Source organism: Trachurus trachurus (genome assembly GCF_905171665.1).
Source record: "Trachurus trachurus genome assembly, chromosome: 17".
Lineage (NCBI taxonomy): Eukaryota > Metazoa > Chordata > Actinopteri > Carangiformes > Carangidae > Trachurus > Trachurus trachurus.
In genome coordinates, this window is record NC_139900.1 from 30,727,333 (window position 1) to 30,745,210 (window position 17,878).

Here is a 17,878-nt window from a genome sequence, read left to right on the forward strand (position 1 = left end):
CCCAGGAACACCACAAATCTAATTATCTTGTATAGAGATGTTAAAAGAGGATTTAAGTTTCCATGTATCATATGATTTCACTCGCCTTAGGAATCCCTCAAAGTGAGTATGATTGTCCACATCACCCTGTCATTTCTCCGAAAGTTTGTATCCTGAATGAGCATGTTCTGGGTTTTGCCAGTAGCTCAGGATTTAGAGGAAATACCTGGACAGCCCTGTCTTCTCTAGGCCTCCAACCAGGGCTTTCTTTCCTTTTTATCAGACAGGTTTATAGTCCTGTCTTTTCTCTTCTACACTGCTACATCCGCAACAGCCTCAATCTCAATCTCCGTCACGTCTACGTCCTCCTCCTCGTCCTCCTCACCCACAGCGGGCACGCAGGACGAGGGCAGGCATGTTGCTTGGCTGTTGCTGCTGTTGGCGGCGTTCATCTGAACGTTGCTGCCCATGAGGCTGGCGGCAGAGGAGACACTGCCCAGATTGGTCGGGACGCTCGTCTTCCCACAGGAGTGGATCCGACGGGCCAAGCTGGCGGAACGCATGACCGAAGACAAGGGCACAGCGCCCACGCCTTGAACCTTCCCTTCCAGGAAGTAGGTCAGCATCTCACCTTTACCCTTAACACTGACTTTGCCACGGCACACCAGGTCATAGTTGGTATTGAGCAGGCGATAGACCTCTTCGGTCACCTAGATAACACAGGAAAAATACAGTTATTATACCAAACCAGGTTAAATATGACTCCAGCTATGACTCCAGCTTTGTATGTAATATATAGACATGACCAAGCCCGGATCTACCATATGGGCAACCTGGGCAGTTGCCCAGGGGCCCTTGAGCCAAGAGGGGCCCTTTGCGATTGGGTATATATATATATTTTCCTCATGACTCAATCTAAACGCGAGCCACGGCGGCTGGCACTTCTCCTACAGCCCCTGAACACAGCACTCGGTGCTCCTGCCCAACTATCCAATCAGAATAAAATAAAAGTTGTTTACAATAAATGGGGTCTCATGATTGCCTGCTCTATATGTCATTTTGATGATTTCACAGGTAGTGATTGGCAGCCGATCACAATGCACTGCTGATTGGCTAAAAATAAATCGGGGCGGGACCGATCAACATTACTGATCCGAGATCAGTTTTTCAAGAACGAATTGCACAGTGTGTGTTTGTAACCGATCCGTGATCAGATATGTTGCATGTTCGAGTAGAGCAGGAAAATAATTTTAAACCAGCGTTAACAGAAAATGGAGAGCAGCAATAAGCGAAAGAAAAAAAGGAAAAGGAGGAAAAAGAAGCGGCAGCCAAAAAAAAAGGTAGGCCTACCGCTAATAAGGAGCTTTTTCAAAAAGAAGACGTTTAGCTTTGAAGCATCGACCGACAACAGTGAGCCTCAGCTAACGGTAGCTAGCTCCGACGACAGAGACACGGCAGCACAACCACAGCAAACAGAGGGAGAGCAAGGTGCCAGTTCTGGCCATCATCCCCGAAGACCCTGCGCTTTGGGGATCCATAACAGAGAGAGCGCTTCAAAACTGAAACAAACAAGAAATGAACTCAGTCCGGACAGCCATGGGTCAGAAGAGGCTGACATCACTGTCCTTGATGGCCATTGAGTCTGACCTGGTGAGGGAGCTGGAATTTGAGGACTTGATCTCAGAGTTTGCAATGAAAAAGTCAAGAAAGAAGAACTTCTGAAGGTAATAACGATGGTATTGGTGTATTTGGTTGGCTAGATCACACATTTAACGGCAAAAAAAAAATTAATCCTCCAATTTCTTTTCTTTTTTTCACCGTACACACGTGCGCCGCAACAGCTGATGATCAGTGCGCTTTGTCTCAGCTGATCACGCTCATATGGAGGTTAGATCGTCCAATGTAGAACTGTTTTTATACAAAGTGCAGCCAAACACCAGACTGAAGGAGCAGCAGAGCTCCTCTGACAGCTCCTCTGTGGAGCTGCAGGTGAACAGGCAGGAGAACAGCGACGTCCTCTTTTATTTATTTATTTATTTTTTTCATTTTTTTTTTCAGCGCCGTTGTTACAGGTGATGCACTGTCCGTGTAAGCTACATTTATTGTCTCGTCTTCCTTCACGGCGGCTGCTGCACTGTCAGTCCTCCTGTGTAACTTTTTGCTGAAAAATATGACTGAAGGCTCATGGAAATCTGCACTCATCGACACGCCCCCATGAGTTGACGACAAAAGGAGCTAATAAATAAATAAATAACCTATAGTATTAATCTGTCAAAGTTCTTGTTATCGGTTAAACGGTTAATCATGTGCATCCCTAGTTACAGTGGGAGTTTGTTGAGTGCACTGATTGCAGAGGGGACGAAGCTCCTGCTGAATCGAGCAGAGTTTTGTACAGTATGTGCATCCTGATGGCAGCGGTGTGAAGTGTGGGTTGAAGGGGTGATCCAGGTCATTTGTTATTGTCTGTGCAAGGTGTGTGATAACTCTGTGATTGGATTAATTCATTCATTTTATCATTGTCACTTGTATTTTTGAGTGAGATGGTAATATTTAGTTTACTGAACTGGACAGAGATTTGCTTCGTCCTCAGCTGGACCAGTCATTCAGCTTTGGACCAATCCACCTTTTTCCGAACGTCAAAAACGTAGCCTGTTTTGCCGGTTTTGGAATGTTATGTTTACGTTTCCATGGTTTCAGTAGCCGCTGTAAATGCATGGATTTTAATTTTTTTCCCCCCAATGAAAATCGGTAAAACGCATGGATCATCGAAGCAGCTTTTAACAGTGGATATCACACAAATTGACATCTGTGTTAAAAGCCAGCGTTAATAGATCCATGCGTTTACCGCAACTATGACAACGCCTGAAAACCATGGAAACGTAAACGTAAAATTCCACCAAACCGGCAAACCGGAAGCCAGTTTTGACCATAGATGACGTTCGGAAACTTGTGGATAGGTGTGTAATTTGACATGCTCACATAATTGACATTGGCTGTAGCACACTGTGTGTGTGTGTGTGTGTGTGTGTAGTCAGCGTGTCTGGTGGCTCGAGTTGCCTGGGTGTAAATGTGGCCTCCTTAAGGTTGTGGATGTTGGTGGGGGTGGGGGGGGGGGGGGGGGGGGGGGCCCTCTGGCCTGACATTGCCCAGGGGCCCCTGGGGGTACTGATCCGGCCCTGGACATGACATTGATTTTGAAAGAAGCCTATTCCCCAAAACTGAAACTTTAACTGTGAGTGTGTATATATATAAATATAATGATTCCAACTGAAACTCTTCACTTAACTTATTCTTTTAAAATGATCTTTGAAGTGCTGTTTCACATTTCTGCCAACACTTTGACTACAAAGCCCTAAATGCAGTAGATTTAGTGAGACTTATAGATACAATAAATAGAAACAAACAGTCACTAGTGATGGAAAAGCAATAGCAGCTAGTTAGAAGGCATTTTGTTTATTGAAAATATCTCTAAGTACAAAATAAACATCAGAAAATGTGGGCTTTATTTTTGAATTATTATGATATACTACATTTTAGTGTCTGTCTATACTTTATTCATGAAGAATTCTTCTTTGCTGTTTTCTAAAGATTTCCCTACATGATCTGTCTTATCTGTATCTTCCCTAATAATTTATCTAAAACAGGAAGGAAAAAAATGCATAAAAATTGTAATTTAAGGTTCTTTTCATACCTGTATCTTTCCAGGCACTCCAGTGCTGTCCATCCGACTCGCTACATTGACTGTGTTGCCCCAGATGTCATACTGAGGTCGCCGTGCCCCAATCACCCCTGCAACCACTGGACCAATATTGATACCTGTGCAAATACAGGGAAATGTTAAACAAACACAAAAACAATATCAACTGAGCATTTATTATTTCATTTGTAGTTTTTTTAAAAACAAAAAACTTAACTACAAGGTTAGACGTACCCACTCTCAGGACAAACTCATTGTATGACTGATAGTTGATTTCATCCAGAACGTCAAACATCTCAATGGCGTAGTCTGCTATTGTGCTAAGGTGGTCGTAAACAGATTTTTTGGCCTAAGGAGCAGAAGCACATTAATCATACAGTAAGTATCTGTTATAATTAGGTTCATTAAAACATGCAAAAAAAAGAAAGAAAGTAAAATACCACGCTACCTTGGTACCAATCGTGGGGACGAGGCCCACAGCTGCCATATATGTACTGCCAATGGTTTTGATTTTCTCTATGTCTTTGTAGCACTCCTTATCCATGAGCTGCAAAACATGCAATTCAAATAAACACACAAAGGTTCAAATGCAAATCACACTAAAAATCCCAGAAGCAATTTCATAGTCAAGTAAAGAGAAATCCAGCCTTTTACCTCGTCAAAGTCAGCAATAATCTCATTCAGAAGTCTGAGGCACTCCACTCCCATGTTGTTCCCATCCAGCTCAATGTAGAAATCATTGAAGTTTGGGATGGAGGCAAACAAGACACCCACTTGTGCGTACGACTGATAATACAAATCCTAACAGGGGGGAGAAAAAAAAGAATACATTGTAGAAGCATAGAACATCTCCTCCTATGTTTTCAAATGTCTATTTGTTTTTGTTTTCTGCCTTATTTTTTATCTACCTGTTTTTCTGTCTGTCTGCCTGCCTGTCTATTAGCGAGGCTCACCATGTTCCTGGGGTTTGACATAAGGAAGTGTTGAGCCACGTGTGCAGGCAGAAGGTTGAAGAGAATCCTCCTGTTGTCCAGCTTGACTTTCTCCATGCCATCCCTCTCCTCCTCCGCCTGACAGCACACAACCACACACAAAATATACACAGGCAGCCATTAGGACTGCAGCTAGTTCCACATTTTCACCACACTGGGTCAGTAAAAACTCTTACGTGCCTCACGATAGGCACTAATGTCTCTGTCATAGCTTGATTTAGACAGACTCGGGTACTTAACACAGTTATTGCTGCTCGTTAAAGGGTTAAATAGCCTAAATTTCAGCTGTTGCCTTAACACTTAAACTTTCTTTACACTTCTGATGGCAAATGAAACCGAGCAAAACTAAACATCTTACCCTTGTTTTTGCCAAAGAACAGACAGCTGGTGGCCTATAAATACAAATCCTCCATACATAACCCAATAGTTTACACACACACCAAAGCTGTTATAGCACCACCTCTATTAAAACCTCCACCCTGATAATAAGATTGAAGCCTCTCTTAGGCACACTGACACATAGTGACACACATATTTCCTGACCTGCACAGCCCATAGGAAGTCCAGGCGTAGTTTGAGGTCAAGTTGCCGGGAGTGGAGGGCAAGGGCACTGACAAAGAGCAACAAAGACAGGATGGGCTCGTAGCCCCGGATGTGGAAGGACCCCCCACTGTGGAAGAGACCAACACACAAGTCAGCACTGCACTGGACCACACAGAAGACTACACAGGCGGCTAGATTGGACCCCCCACAGTGTTAAGAGCAATCATGAGCAAATTTTTGCTTGTGAAATTATGAAAGCACTGATTTTTTTTTAAGGGACGAAATGAAAACAAAATCATGACCAAAATGGAACTTATGAATTAAAGATCTTCAATGTGGGGTGCCGAGTGGCACAGCAGGTTGAGCAGGCTGGTGCCCCATATGTGGAGGCTATAGTCCTCACTGCAGTCGGCCCTGGTTCAAATCCTGCATCGGGTGGCCCTTTACTGCATGTCATTCCCCCTCTCTCTGCCTCCCCAATTTCTGTCTCTCTCAACTATGCTATCTAATAAAAGGCATAAAAAGCCCAAAATATATACTTAAAAAAAGATCTTCATTGTGCTGGACCATACAACATTTTATCATATACTTTTGCATTAACTGTATAAAAACAATATTAGCTCTTCAAAAGAGATATTTTATTTTAATATCTTTAGCAAACTCAACATAATCATTTTTCAGGGCTCCAACCAAACTGTCTGGGCCCCTCAGTACTGGGTTTAAACAGCTTACGTGCTCCCATCATCCAGCCCACATTGTCCTTTCAGGCTTCTGATTTGGAAGTAATGAGCACATGTGCTGCTTCAAAGGGTGGAAAATGAAAGAGTGTGTGGGCTGAACACAAGCAAAGACTCCTCCACACACACACACACACGCATGCACACATACATCTCGACACATGTACTGTATGCTCTTGTAAACTCCTGGTTATCTGTTGAGTTGATGCATCAAACAAACACAAAGCCGATGCTTGACATTCACAGCCAACCACTGCCTCTGATATTTGAATGATGCACGATGATAACTGGGTCTCACTTTGAGCTCTAATGGGATGTGTTGTTGTTGCCATGTAACTTCAGGAAATGACACACACAAAACACTTTTTCTTTTGTATTAGTGTGCGTATGCTTGGTGTTGCCGGTTATATTGTGCTGCGAGCCTCACCCCGCAGTCTTGCGAAAGCCGCTGAGCTCCAGCACGGTGACGTACAGCACCCCCAGAAGGAGCATCAACGCCATCTTCGGCAGCCAGGAGATCCGGAGGAAAAGTGCCAGGGTGAGGGTGCCCACCACGCAGGAAAGAAAGGCGTAGCGGGCACCGTCACAAGGCAGCTCCGCCATGGTGTGGTTGGCGCCGCTGTCCACATCGATGATGACGATGGAGCTGTTGGTGTTGGCACTACCCCACAACCAGGGCATACAGCCCACCTGTCAGAAACAAACAGGAAGATACATGAGCATATAGATGAGAGGATACTGAAGCAGGGAGTATTGTTTATGCAAACACAGCTCAAAGCATTGGTACATTATTCTGGTTGGTCAATAAGGTTTTCCCACTTACCACACAGGCCTGGGCCACAGCGTAGATTAAGAGCACTATGAGAATACAGAGAGCAGTGCGTATCTGAATAGTCAGGCACCCTGGAAAACACTGAGAGAGAAGACAAAGAAAATATAGATAAAGGTGTCAGACAGCACAAGGAAGCATTAAATGATATAATACAACAAAGTGTTTATAGCTGTAAGAGTTAAAAAGACTTGAAATCAAACTGACAGAGATTGGTAGTTTGAGGGATGTAAAGTGAGTAAAGAACAGATTAAAAAAGAGAAGGAGAACATGAACATATTAAAGATATGAACTGTAAAAAATAAAAAAAAAACTTTAAAACTCATGTGGGTCAGGAGCTTTGAGAATAACTATCGACGTCAACAAAAGCGGAAATTAATAGACCAGTCATCAGAGTTTAAATACCATACAGGGGTTTGGAAAGTAATCTCAGAACCAATGAATACTGAGCTGTTATTATGAGGCTTTTATAATATGCTTCAACGTATCCCTTTGGTCAGCAATAACTTAAAATGACTAAAGTTAAACTTGCCAGCTCTGCCAGTTGTGAAATTTGATGCAGGGATACAAAATTAATATGGCTTACGTAAGGTGAAGATAAGAGTGCGTCTTTATTTACCTGTACTCTAGTGATATGCAGGTACATGATACAAGCTACTAGGAAACAGATGCAGAAGACGAGAAGGACTAGGATTACTGTGCCCCTGAGTGGAAAAGAGGAGAGAAGCAAGATGGTGGAGTTAGTAAGAGAGTCAAGGATCTGAGTAACTGAAGTCAATTAAAGAGGTGAGTGAAGAAATGAAAAGTAATAGAGAGAAGAAGAGACGACAATAGAGTCTTTTGCACATACTGTGGTATGATGAGAAGATAGACAAGGCCAAACAAGGCAGCTAGAATCAGAGAGAGGACCACAGCACTGGTGAAGTACTCATCAGGGACCTGGTGGTACTGTGTGATGTCAGAGACCAGATAAGAGTGAGTAACAAAAAGTGTCAATTCAGTGGCTTCATCCAGATCTCCCTGCACAGCTACTGTACACAGCACCTGTCTGCAATCATTTAAGCCTCTCACCCTCTGCTCGCGCTCAGAGCACTTATACATGAGTGTGAGGACGTTGAGGTCTGCCGTGTCCGACTCGGTCTGGCGGGCCTCGATCAGCCGACCGATGTAGCGGTTGACCCGGGTTCTGGGGCTGCTCTGGATCAGGTTAGCCTGGTTAGCGTTGGTACGATTCCTCAGCTTCTGTGGAGCCGTCCGCATGGCCCTCCGCTGGTGGGAATGAAAGAGAGATTTTCACTGAAAACATTGGACTTGAAACTTGAAACAGCAGTGTGGTAAATGCAGCTCACTGTCTTCTCTGCACCACTGGAGTATTATCACATTAGGAACAAGGGTTGAAAAAGCACCAACGATAAACACGAGAGGCTGGTCATACTTCCAAAGTAGGACATCATCCTTACACTTAACTTCATTACTGAATGCACCCTGCTGTGCGTCTTCGGCAGCCAAAGTGAGCAGTTTCGTAAAACAATGGGCACTGGAGCAAAGCCAGAGAGATAACATGGCATTATAGATGCTTGTGTATGTGCAATACAGTATGTGTTTGTGTGTATATGCAGTATGTCTGTCTGTGTGTGTGTGTGTGTGTGTGTGTGTGTGTGTGTGTGTGTGTGTGTGTGTGTGTGTGTGTGTGTGTGTGTGTGTGTGTGTGTGTGTGTGTGTGTGTGTGTGTGTGTGTGTGTGTGTGTGTGTGTGTGCATGTGTGTGTGAGCTTGTAAGTAAGCATGCTGGATGAATTGTGTAGCTCAGAGGCACAGTGGGGAGGTAAAGATGAGCAAAGATCACCAGAGTGGCGAGATAATAGCATGACATGAACATGTACAGATCACTCCTTTCCTTCCTTCCTTCCTTCCTTCCTTCCTTCCTTCCTTCCTTCCTTCCTTCCTTCCTTCCTTCCTTCCTTCCTTCCTTCCTTCCTTCTCTGCTTCAGCATAGTCTCCCTTACCCCCTTCTCTGGTGCTATATACTTTTCTTTTCTTCGTTCTTTCCTTCCTTCCTTGCATTTCTTCTTTACTTCTCTTACTTACTCTACTTCTCTTCACTCTCCTCCCCATTTCCATTCCTTATTCTGTTTTGTGTTTGTAACACAGTGGCCTGCAGATATTGACTTCCTCTGCGTTCTATACTGTGCTCTATATGTAGCACAGGACACATCACGCAGACATGTCTGCTGCACCAAAAATCCTATTCATTCATGCCCTGTCCCTCATATTGCTCCCCAGCCGTGCCTTGAATGCATATGTCATTTCACACAGCTGAGGAGTGTGTGGTCTGAATGTGAAATTACCATTCAGCGGAAGGTGTATGCATGACTTAACCTGTCAACCCTCTTCCTTTTTCCATTTGTCTATTTTGTACTAATCTGCCTTCTGTCTATGCTGTGAGGATGTTGTCATTACTGTTAATGCAGGTATAAGTGGAGACACAAACATGTAGTGTGAGGGGAAAATCTACTAGATACAGCAACTGAGGGCAACGTAAGGAAGACGATGTTAAATTAGAATTTCATAAGATTTCAACAAAATGGCTCTTGACATGAATGCAACACCCTCTTGATCTGGTCAAAATTGGGTGCGCGTACATGCACACACTCACACACAAAACACTTTGTACCCATGAGGACACTCTTCTGGTTCCCCAGATGTTTCCCTGACTTTTTGCATAACTACTACTGGCCTTATCTTAGTCTTCAAACTCATGTGAAAGATTGAAACATGTGATCACATGTTTTATGTCCCCACAGTGTAATGAATACATGTCACACACACACACACACACACACACTGCAAATCTGGATTAAAACAGCTGGTGCAAGAATTGTACAGATGCCAGGCCACAGGAATTCTTTCCAGGCACACAAGGTCAAATAAGCTCTTTGACATTTAGCCAGATTGCCAATGTTGCTGACAGTATATGCGAGAGAAATGGTATGTTGGTCTCTGGCAGGAGCAACATGCTGAGGCCATTACAGCTGATAGGATCGTGCACTCTGAACACATCTCACCATCACTCCCTACCGTCTTCTGATGTAGTATACATCCTGTGAAAGCCACATATTCATTTACTGACAGTTGCAAGAAGAAGACGCCTTTTTGAATTACTGGGAAGTTTGCTAATTCAACTAATTCACAACACACAGATAAAGAACATCTTGTATAACATGATAAACACACTTAAGCTGGCAGCACTTTACAAAGATCTGCACTAACAGTTATGGACACAGAAGCTTGCACATTCTAATATCTAGTATGGCCACGAGTTCACATAAAGAAAGCCACTGAACCGAACCAGGACAACACATTATTGCTCCTCGAAGATGCGTTTGATATTCTCACTTTGAACAATGTTCTGTGGAGCTTAAACCCATGTCTTAAGCTCATAAAAATGTGCATCTTGGAACGGCCAAGTCAGGGTCATGATGTTAAGCTCAATAAAATGTTGTGGCATGACCTGAGGTCATTATGTTGAATAAATGTCCTTATAATCTATATTCTAATATCTATAATACCCTAAATAAACACAATAAACACTTTGTTGTGGTTTAAATAAAGGGACAAGGCCACAATTAGGAGCATTTAGAAATCCAGGTCAAACAAATCTTGACTATGTATTTTCCACTGTTGTAGGGCACTACAACATTCACACTGGATGTATATACAGTATATATATTTGTTTTCTTTAGTCACTACACAACATGAACAAACACAGAAACGTCAACACAGACACTTAGAGTTTATACCTTATCCCCGTCCTCGCAGTTCATGACATTGGAGAAGGGAATCTCAGCCTTGAACATCTTCCTGCAGTGCATAAGTTGCACTAGTAAGTAGCACACAGTTTTGAACTTCATCTTTTTGGCGGGCTTTATATCCGAAAGAATCAATCCTGGGAATATCTGCCACCAGATAAGAAATGGGAACAAGGATTAAGTCATGATATCCCACACAGTGAAATATATTATATCAGGGTGCACAAGCACTGGACAGTATTCATGTGCACTCATGCTCATGCACAAACACGCATGCAGTCATTATTATCAGGTTCATTCAATGAACTAGAGAGTGGTTAAAATAAGGTAGGTCAATCCCTTTGGTGAAGTCTTATTGCTCTGTTGTTTCATAGTACTATAAAAAAGATCTAGCATATAATAAATGGTTTAGAAATGTCTATGTGTCACTTGTAATAAGAAATATGTGTTTTGTTTGATACACAAAGTGAAAAGTGAGTCCCTAAGCAGCAGCAATTAAATACACTATCGCAGAGAGAGTAGCAGCCTATCCAACACAGCTTAGTCGGGGCACATCTCTCTCTCTCTGAGCCATGCCTTTGATGAAGTCTAACCATCAGCTCTATTAAGAGGATTAGCAAAGTCTCCTGCATATCAAAGAAAAAATACATGCAACTGGGATGTTACAGGTTTGCATAAGGACCACATATTAACCTATGTGCAAGCCTTATCTTGGATAACATGAAACCTGCTGCAAGAAATAATGGGAGGAGAGGAGAGGAGAAGAGAGGAGGAGAGGAAGAGAGGAAGAGGAGAGGAAGAGGAGAGGAGAGGAGAGGAGAGGAGAGGAGAGGAGAGGAGAGGAGAGGAGAGGAGAGGAGAGGAGAGGAGAGGAGAGGAGAGGAAGAGGAAGAAGAGGCCTGATAGAAACAGAGACAAGACTGAAATTCCCTCTCCAGCTGCTTGTCGCACATCTGTTGGAGATGTGCATGCTTATGTGTATGTGCCGTCAAACGAGCGCACACATATCTCAGTACGTTTGTCAAACAGTGCAGATTTGAGACGATAGATGCTCTTTAAAGCCCAGTCCAATCCATTACAGGCATGAAGTGAGATTAGCTCAATGACAAATGTGTGAGATCTCCATCATAAGATGCTGGATGCTAGTCGCACTATATTTCTATTTGAAGGAAGGCTTTATTGTAGATATTGGTACTGAGGTAAAGACAGGTCAAGATAAGCCTGCTTTGTCTACCTAACCTACTCTGATTTACCACACAGGTCCATTAATATGGATTAGCAAACAACCTGCAGAAGCTTTGCTAATGTGGACAGCGCACTCTCTGGGGTATTAAACGGTTCGGATAAGGGCAAAGACTAACAGGAAGTCTCATCTTAGCATACAGTACATCTGATTCAGACCTATTGGTGTCATTTTAATCATTTTATTCATAGAAATACATGCAGAATCTGGAATATATGAGTTCCTCAGTGCAGAATAACAAATACGATACCTTCCGGCGGTGAGATGGCACTATAAAGAAGGTTTCAATTTCATGTTTTTGGAGGAAGGCGTTCCTTTCATGACCATTTCCAGGCTCCACCTCATAGTCTCCATTTAGGCACTCCAGTGTAGATCTGGTGATGTGGACTTTCCTGTGGTACAAACAGGGCAGGGATAACAAACAACACAACCAGCCCCACTGTCGCAGGTGCATTTGGGATAAACAGTTCTGCTCCTGGAAAGAGTATTGTTTTCAGTTATTCCATTTAGGCTGGTGTGAAAAACGTCTTCTGGCTCACGATTGCTGTAGACAAGTAAAAATTAGACTGCATGGTTGAGGTGAGTTTATTTGTTTACATTGCACTTTGCCTTTTTTAACGACACTTGACTTGTATATAAACCATATGCACTCAGTGACTACTGTATGTATTTTTAGTTAGTTTTTATTTCATACATGTAAAGGTTAAAAGGTGAAAGATTTGAAGAGATAATACTATGTTGCATCACTTGATCATTCAGTTGATTCTGTGTGATATTAAATTGCTGATGTTTTTCATAAAAGCAAGATTTGCAATAACCACTGAAAGCTAGTGGGCATCATATAAAAAAAATTATATTAAAAAATGAAAAATATATTTGAAAAAAAGGTTAATAAAATACTTCCAGGGCACCACTGTGGAGAAGTCAGGAAAAATTGTGGCTCATGTTCATGTAAATTGTTCTGTACTGACCCAGGTAGTCCTCCAGCCTCCATCACATTGGCCAGGGTCACATCATTAGACCAAACATCATACTGCCACTTCCTGAGGCCGAGCACTCCACAGAGCACCCGACCTGTATGCAAGCCCACACGCATGTTTAGGTTGACTTCTGTGGCCTCTGCTACTGACCTGCAGGGGAAGAACATGGGTCCTGGAGTGAGGCCATATCTATACCTGCTGTATATCTATAAATACTATATATGAGTGTATAGCTTCATTACCCATACACAAACAGAATGAAGTTTTGCTGTGAAAACACCATCAAACACATTAAAATGCAACACAGGACTGGAATAAATACATTTATAAAAAGGTAATGTACAATAAAAAATATATCCATAATTAGAAAGAAAGTAAATGCCAGCACAACAGACATAAAACATAATACGACATTAAGAATTGATAATTACTACTAAGAAATGTATCTAAATACACAAACAAACATAAAATCAGATAAAAAATGTTAGTGCTTGTTAAGGTAAAACCACCAGTCTTACAATACGACTATTGGAATATTTACCACTGACAGCTGCATTTATACATAATGACTGAGGTCAGATACCAGCACACCCTAAATTCAGACTCATATCAAATCTGTACCTAAAAGCACTCTTTGTAAATAGATGTGGCAATCCGTCAGGAAGTGGACAGGGAACACAGGCCGTTCAAAAATACTCCAACATACCAAAATAGACTAAAGGAACAAAACAGACGTGCAAGCTGACCATTTTTATTTAATCAGTGTTGAGGGGAAAAAAGTCCAATCTTAATTAACAGGCTTCCAGTCAAGTAGTGAGAGTATCTGATTCAATCGTCTGCTGCATCTCAATCTCACCGTCTTTTTGTCCTTTTTCTAAACTATGAAAGAGAAATAAGCACATTCAAGCTGTTTTTTTAACCCATTAAAGCATTTTCTCTCAGCCAAAGGTAGTTCTGCTCCCTCAAATGCTCAGTGTTAGAATTCACTCACAGCCCACATGGCTAGTCCGCCTGCAGTTTGAAGGAAATCTGTCATTACTGACTCAGTTAAACATTGGGCAATGAATAAAATAAAGACAGTCCCTGCATGGCCTGTTTCGAAAAACATATTCTATTAGGCACAGAGAGATGAACTGAGTCGTTTTCACATAGAGCTTAATGTGAGTACATCAAAAAGAAAAAAAAGGTCCAAAAAAGTGTCCACTCACGTGATGGTGTCAATCATGTCCAGACCCATCTCTACACAGCAGTGGGCATGGTCAGTCTTGGGCTGGGTCAGTCCAGACACACAGTAGTAACAATCCCCCAGGATCTTAATCCTGCGACAGTGATTCTCCTGTCAATCAAGAAGACAGAGTGGAGAAAGAAAAAAAAGTGATTCTGTGTCTTCCTACAATGATGAGCTAGTCAGAGATAAAATCCATCTTTACCTCCTCATTTCATTAAACACAAACTGGTGCTATAGCAGTGATGCCCTATGTCAAATGAACCTTTAGTCATCATGGTGAGCTTTGTGATTCAAAACATCACAACAGGGTTACTCCATTTTAATCAAAGACGTGTCTGAGACCACTGGTGCTTGAGGTAAAAAATTATAACATTTAATTATCTTATCCTTATCCTGATCTACATCCATCAGTGTAAGTCTTGCTTCAAGCTATCCATTACTACACTTCCTGAGGTTGACTGAGTTCATGGTGAAGGAGAGGTGGCTTTTTAAACTCTTGGTTTTACCTTAAATTGAAAAGCATTGATCATAACAAGGGTTTATAATGTGTTGAAATATGTCATAACAGAACACATTAGGTACATTACACTTGCGATGGCTAAGATTTAATGAAATCATAATCACAATATAGTTCTCACAGTCTACACAAGTTATATGTTATGATTATGTATTTTGTAATGACTGGTTAACAGCAAGTGTGTATGACATACTTACTGTGTTTAGACCTACAATAACAGGATGCCTACTAGGACAGTCAGTGGAATATAGTGGGTTTCTAATCTATGTAGGTCATTAAAACTGGACCAGTGTTGTTGACACATCACAAGCAACAAAAGTAGGCTACACAGACAATGTCTTCCCCTTCCATGCTCATAGCATGCACACAAATTAAAACAAGTTGGGAGTTACTCATACAGTATGAAGCTAAAATCCTCTACCAAAGAAAATATAATACAACTCAATGCCTCTGGTGAAGCTAGATGTTCCAATGAACATGGCTGCCCATGTTTTTATGTTGGGCAATGTCAAATAAGATCTGGTGAACACTTGAATATTCACAACAACATTTTCCTGAATCTGCACGAAGGTGGAAATATCAAACTGCTGCTTCAAATATCTATTACCTCTTCTTAAAGTGGGGATATCACAAGCAAATGTAAACAGAAATGGCAAAGAACCCATAGACGACGACAGCATAAATGAAAAAAAAAAAATGCTGATGACATCACCTGCTGTGTGGCCATATACTGTAGTTCAAAACAGACAGATGGAGGTGAAAGAAAGTTGACCTTTTGTCACTATACAGAGACATGGATGTATCTAACCATATCAGACAATTGTACACTGAGAGTGTATTGACTCTGTGTATTGGAAATAAATTATTAGGTGTACAAATAAGCTGTGAATCTGCACAGACTGATAATTGCCTCGCATTTTCATTATCCCATGCCAACTGTTGAGATTCTCAACTCACACCAGCACTGAAATGGTTCCCACCCCGCAGCTGTAAATCACTGGATCAGCCTCACTTTAGGGGATAAGGTGAGTCACTCTCTCACTTTTTGGGGACAATAAGCGGTGGCATGAAAAGGCAGCTTACAAACAGGCTATAACCCATTATTAGAGAATATGAGCAACAGACATTCATTTTCCCGGGGAGACCGGGTTACCGTGGACGCCTTCTCATAACCCTTTATTGTTTCCATGGAGGTAATGGAATCGCTGCCCATGCGTGTGAGGAGCACAAAAGACTCATAATTATGCACATCGGTGGGCACAAGACAAGACGGATGCTCTATTTTTAAACAAGCAAGCCATGTGAGTTTCAAAAAACAGTGGAAGCTTAGGGCTCGCAAACTATCTGCTACTACTACTGTGTGGCTTTACATGTGGTCACGCTTTCTGAGAGCTCAGTGACAGACACATGTGCTGCTCATTTGAAATACAGCTCTGGAAAAAATTAAGATTCTTTTTTTTTTTTTAATCTGCACATGGCAGCCATTCCATCCCTGTGTCCGTTGAATTCCAACACAAGCACACCTCATTCTACTTAATGAGACACTGATTAGGTGATCACCTGAACCAAATCTTATTTAAAGTGTATAAAAACCACTGCTCTGATAAAGAATTGAGGTCATTCCACCAATACTGATTTCTGAACTCTTCCTGAGTTAAAATGTTAGTGCCGTGTTGTTTAAAAATGAATATGAACTTGTTTTATTTGCATTATTCAAGGTCTGAAAACACAAACTCTTTTTCTGTTTTTTTGACCAGTTATCATTTTCTGCAAATACAGTACATGCTCTAAATGAAAATATTTTTATTTCAAATATAGTAGAAATACTGTCATTAGTTTATAGAGTAAAACAAAAATGTTCATTTTACTCAAACACATACCTATAAATAGTAAAACCAGAGAAAGTGATGATTTTGCAGTGTGTATATTCTTGGACACAAGGATACAAAGGGAAGCAGCAGTGGAACGAGGCTGTTGAGCTGTTAAAAATATTGTCCTGGGTATTGGATTCAAAATTGAGATCCATGAAGCTATACAGCATACAATAATACATATCGTGATTACTTATTTTGTAACAACTTGTGTTATTTTCACAATGTTTAATATATCTAGAAAGAAAAATATAAATATCTAGAGAATAAATGTCTATATCTCACATACATTAACTATATACCTGTGTAATACAACTGGTACTTTAAGCATCTCTCATGGGGATCAAAAAAGTATTATTTCATCACTCCTTCAACAAAGCTGTTTTTTTCTGTAACTGAATACTGAGAATATCTTGTGTCACTCAGAACAGACCTCACATATCAAGCAAAGTGCTACTTTGTATTCACATACAGCCAGGAGGGGTTTCTTTGGGGTAACTCGGGTCACAGTGGAGCAGATGGCGCAACACCATTGGCTGAAGCTACAGGAAGAAGGGAAAGCCCTGGTACTTACAGAGTCTCCTACTCTGTACTTTTCCTTTGCTAATCTGCACTGCGAGGATTTAGGAGCTGATTCAGACCCAAGCAGGATTACCCCTGTCATGTGACTGATGCATTGTGGGCAATCTGGGTGGTCATCAGTGAAGAAGAAAGATGGGTACTGTCTATTAAGGACTTGAACTGCACTCAATGAAAATTTCATTTTCCATCAGTGAGAAAGAGCACTGTTTTGGATATTTTTTCTACTGGAACATAATATATTGAGAGGTGAACCTTCCTGTGTGGTGTAGCCCTACTTGTTTTACCAGGCACCTTACATACAGTAATGTGCTGTGTATGCCTGCAGGGATGCAAATGAGCAGACACTTAAGCACACACAGACAAACAGTAGGAGACACAAAGTGAGAGACAAAGAGACAGATGCAGGAAAGGAGGGGGGCATTCAGTAAATGATTATGAAGGAGAAGATGAGACAGCTGAGAGCAGCAGCAGTTCATTTCCTACAAGTCTCCAAAGGAGAGAGCAGCAGTGTTTGATGCAAAGATTAGTGCTGTGTACACATTATTGATGGGGCTAAAGATTAGGGCCCTGACTCCTGTAACTTTGGGAAATTGAAAGGACATGAGACAGAGTGTATGCTTGCCTCAGGCTCTGTCTCTAAACCTGGCCTCTGTTTGGTTTGAACCCTGTAGCGTAGCAGAAACCAGCTGAGAATGACTTCTGTTTCATGCATTTTTCTATCAGGCTGCTGCATTTGAACGAACCAACATTTTCAAATTTGACTGGGCTTGTTGAAAGATTTCATGTCAGCATTTAATCAATATTGGGAAACAGTGATTCATTACAGCGAGACAAAATCTTTAAGAACAGTGTAGAAGTTCCCTCAACATTTC

At 41.6% G+C, this 17,878-nt stretch overlaps 1 protein-coding gene across 1 annotated transcript in view; it reads right to left on the reverse strand.

Annotated features, from left to right (window-relative positions):
- Positions 1 to 290: 290 nt before the first annotated feature.
- The window catches only part of LOC311001109 (adenylate cyclase type 1-like), a gene marked incomplete at both ends in the record, with an annotated part of 34,007 nt that continues 16,419 nt past the window's right edge, over positions 291 to 17,878 (reverse strand). The window contains 16 exons of the mRNA XM_083992077.1: positions 291 to 689; positions 3,671 to 3,795; positions 3,911 to 4,025; positions 4,125 to 4,223; positions 4,331 to 4,477; positions 4,630 to 4,746; positions 5,212 to 5,338; positions 6,376 to 6,638; positions 6,772 to 6,861; positions 7,397 to 7,481; positions 7,628 to 7,725; positions 7,849 to 8,046; positions 10,577 to 10,732; positions 12,079 to 12,220; positions 12,800 to 12,958; positions 14,017 to 14,144. Of these exons, the coding sequence (XP_083848203.1) occupies positions 291 to 689; positions 3,671 to 3,795; positions 3,911 to 4,025; positions 4,125 to 4,223; positions 4,331 to 4,477; positions 4,630 to 4,746; positions 5,212 to 5,338; positions 6,376 to 6,638; positions 6,772 to 6,861; positions 7,397 to 7,481; positions 7,628 to 7,725; positions 7,849 to 8,046; positions 10,577 to 10,732; positions 12,079 to 12,220; positions 12,800 to 12,958; positions 14,017 to 14,144 (2,448 nt within the window). The remainder of the gene's footprint in view (positions 690 to 3,670; positions 3,796 to 3,910; positions 4,026 to 4,124; positions 4,224 to 4,330; positions 4,478 to 4,629; positions 4,747 to 5,211; positions 5,339 to 6,375; positions 6,639 to 6,771; positions 6,862 to 7,396; positions 7,482 to 7,627; positions 7,726 to 7,848; positions 8,047 to 10,576; positions 10,733 to 12,078; positions 12,221 to 12,799; positions 12,959 to 14,016; positions 14,145 to 17,878) is intronic.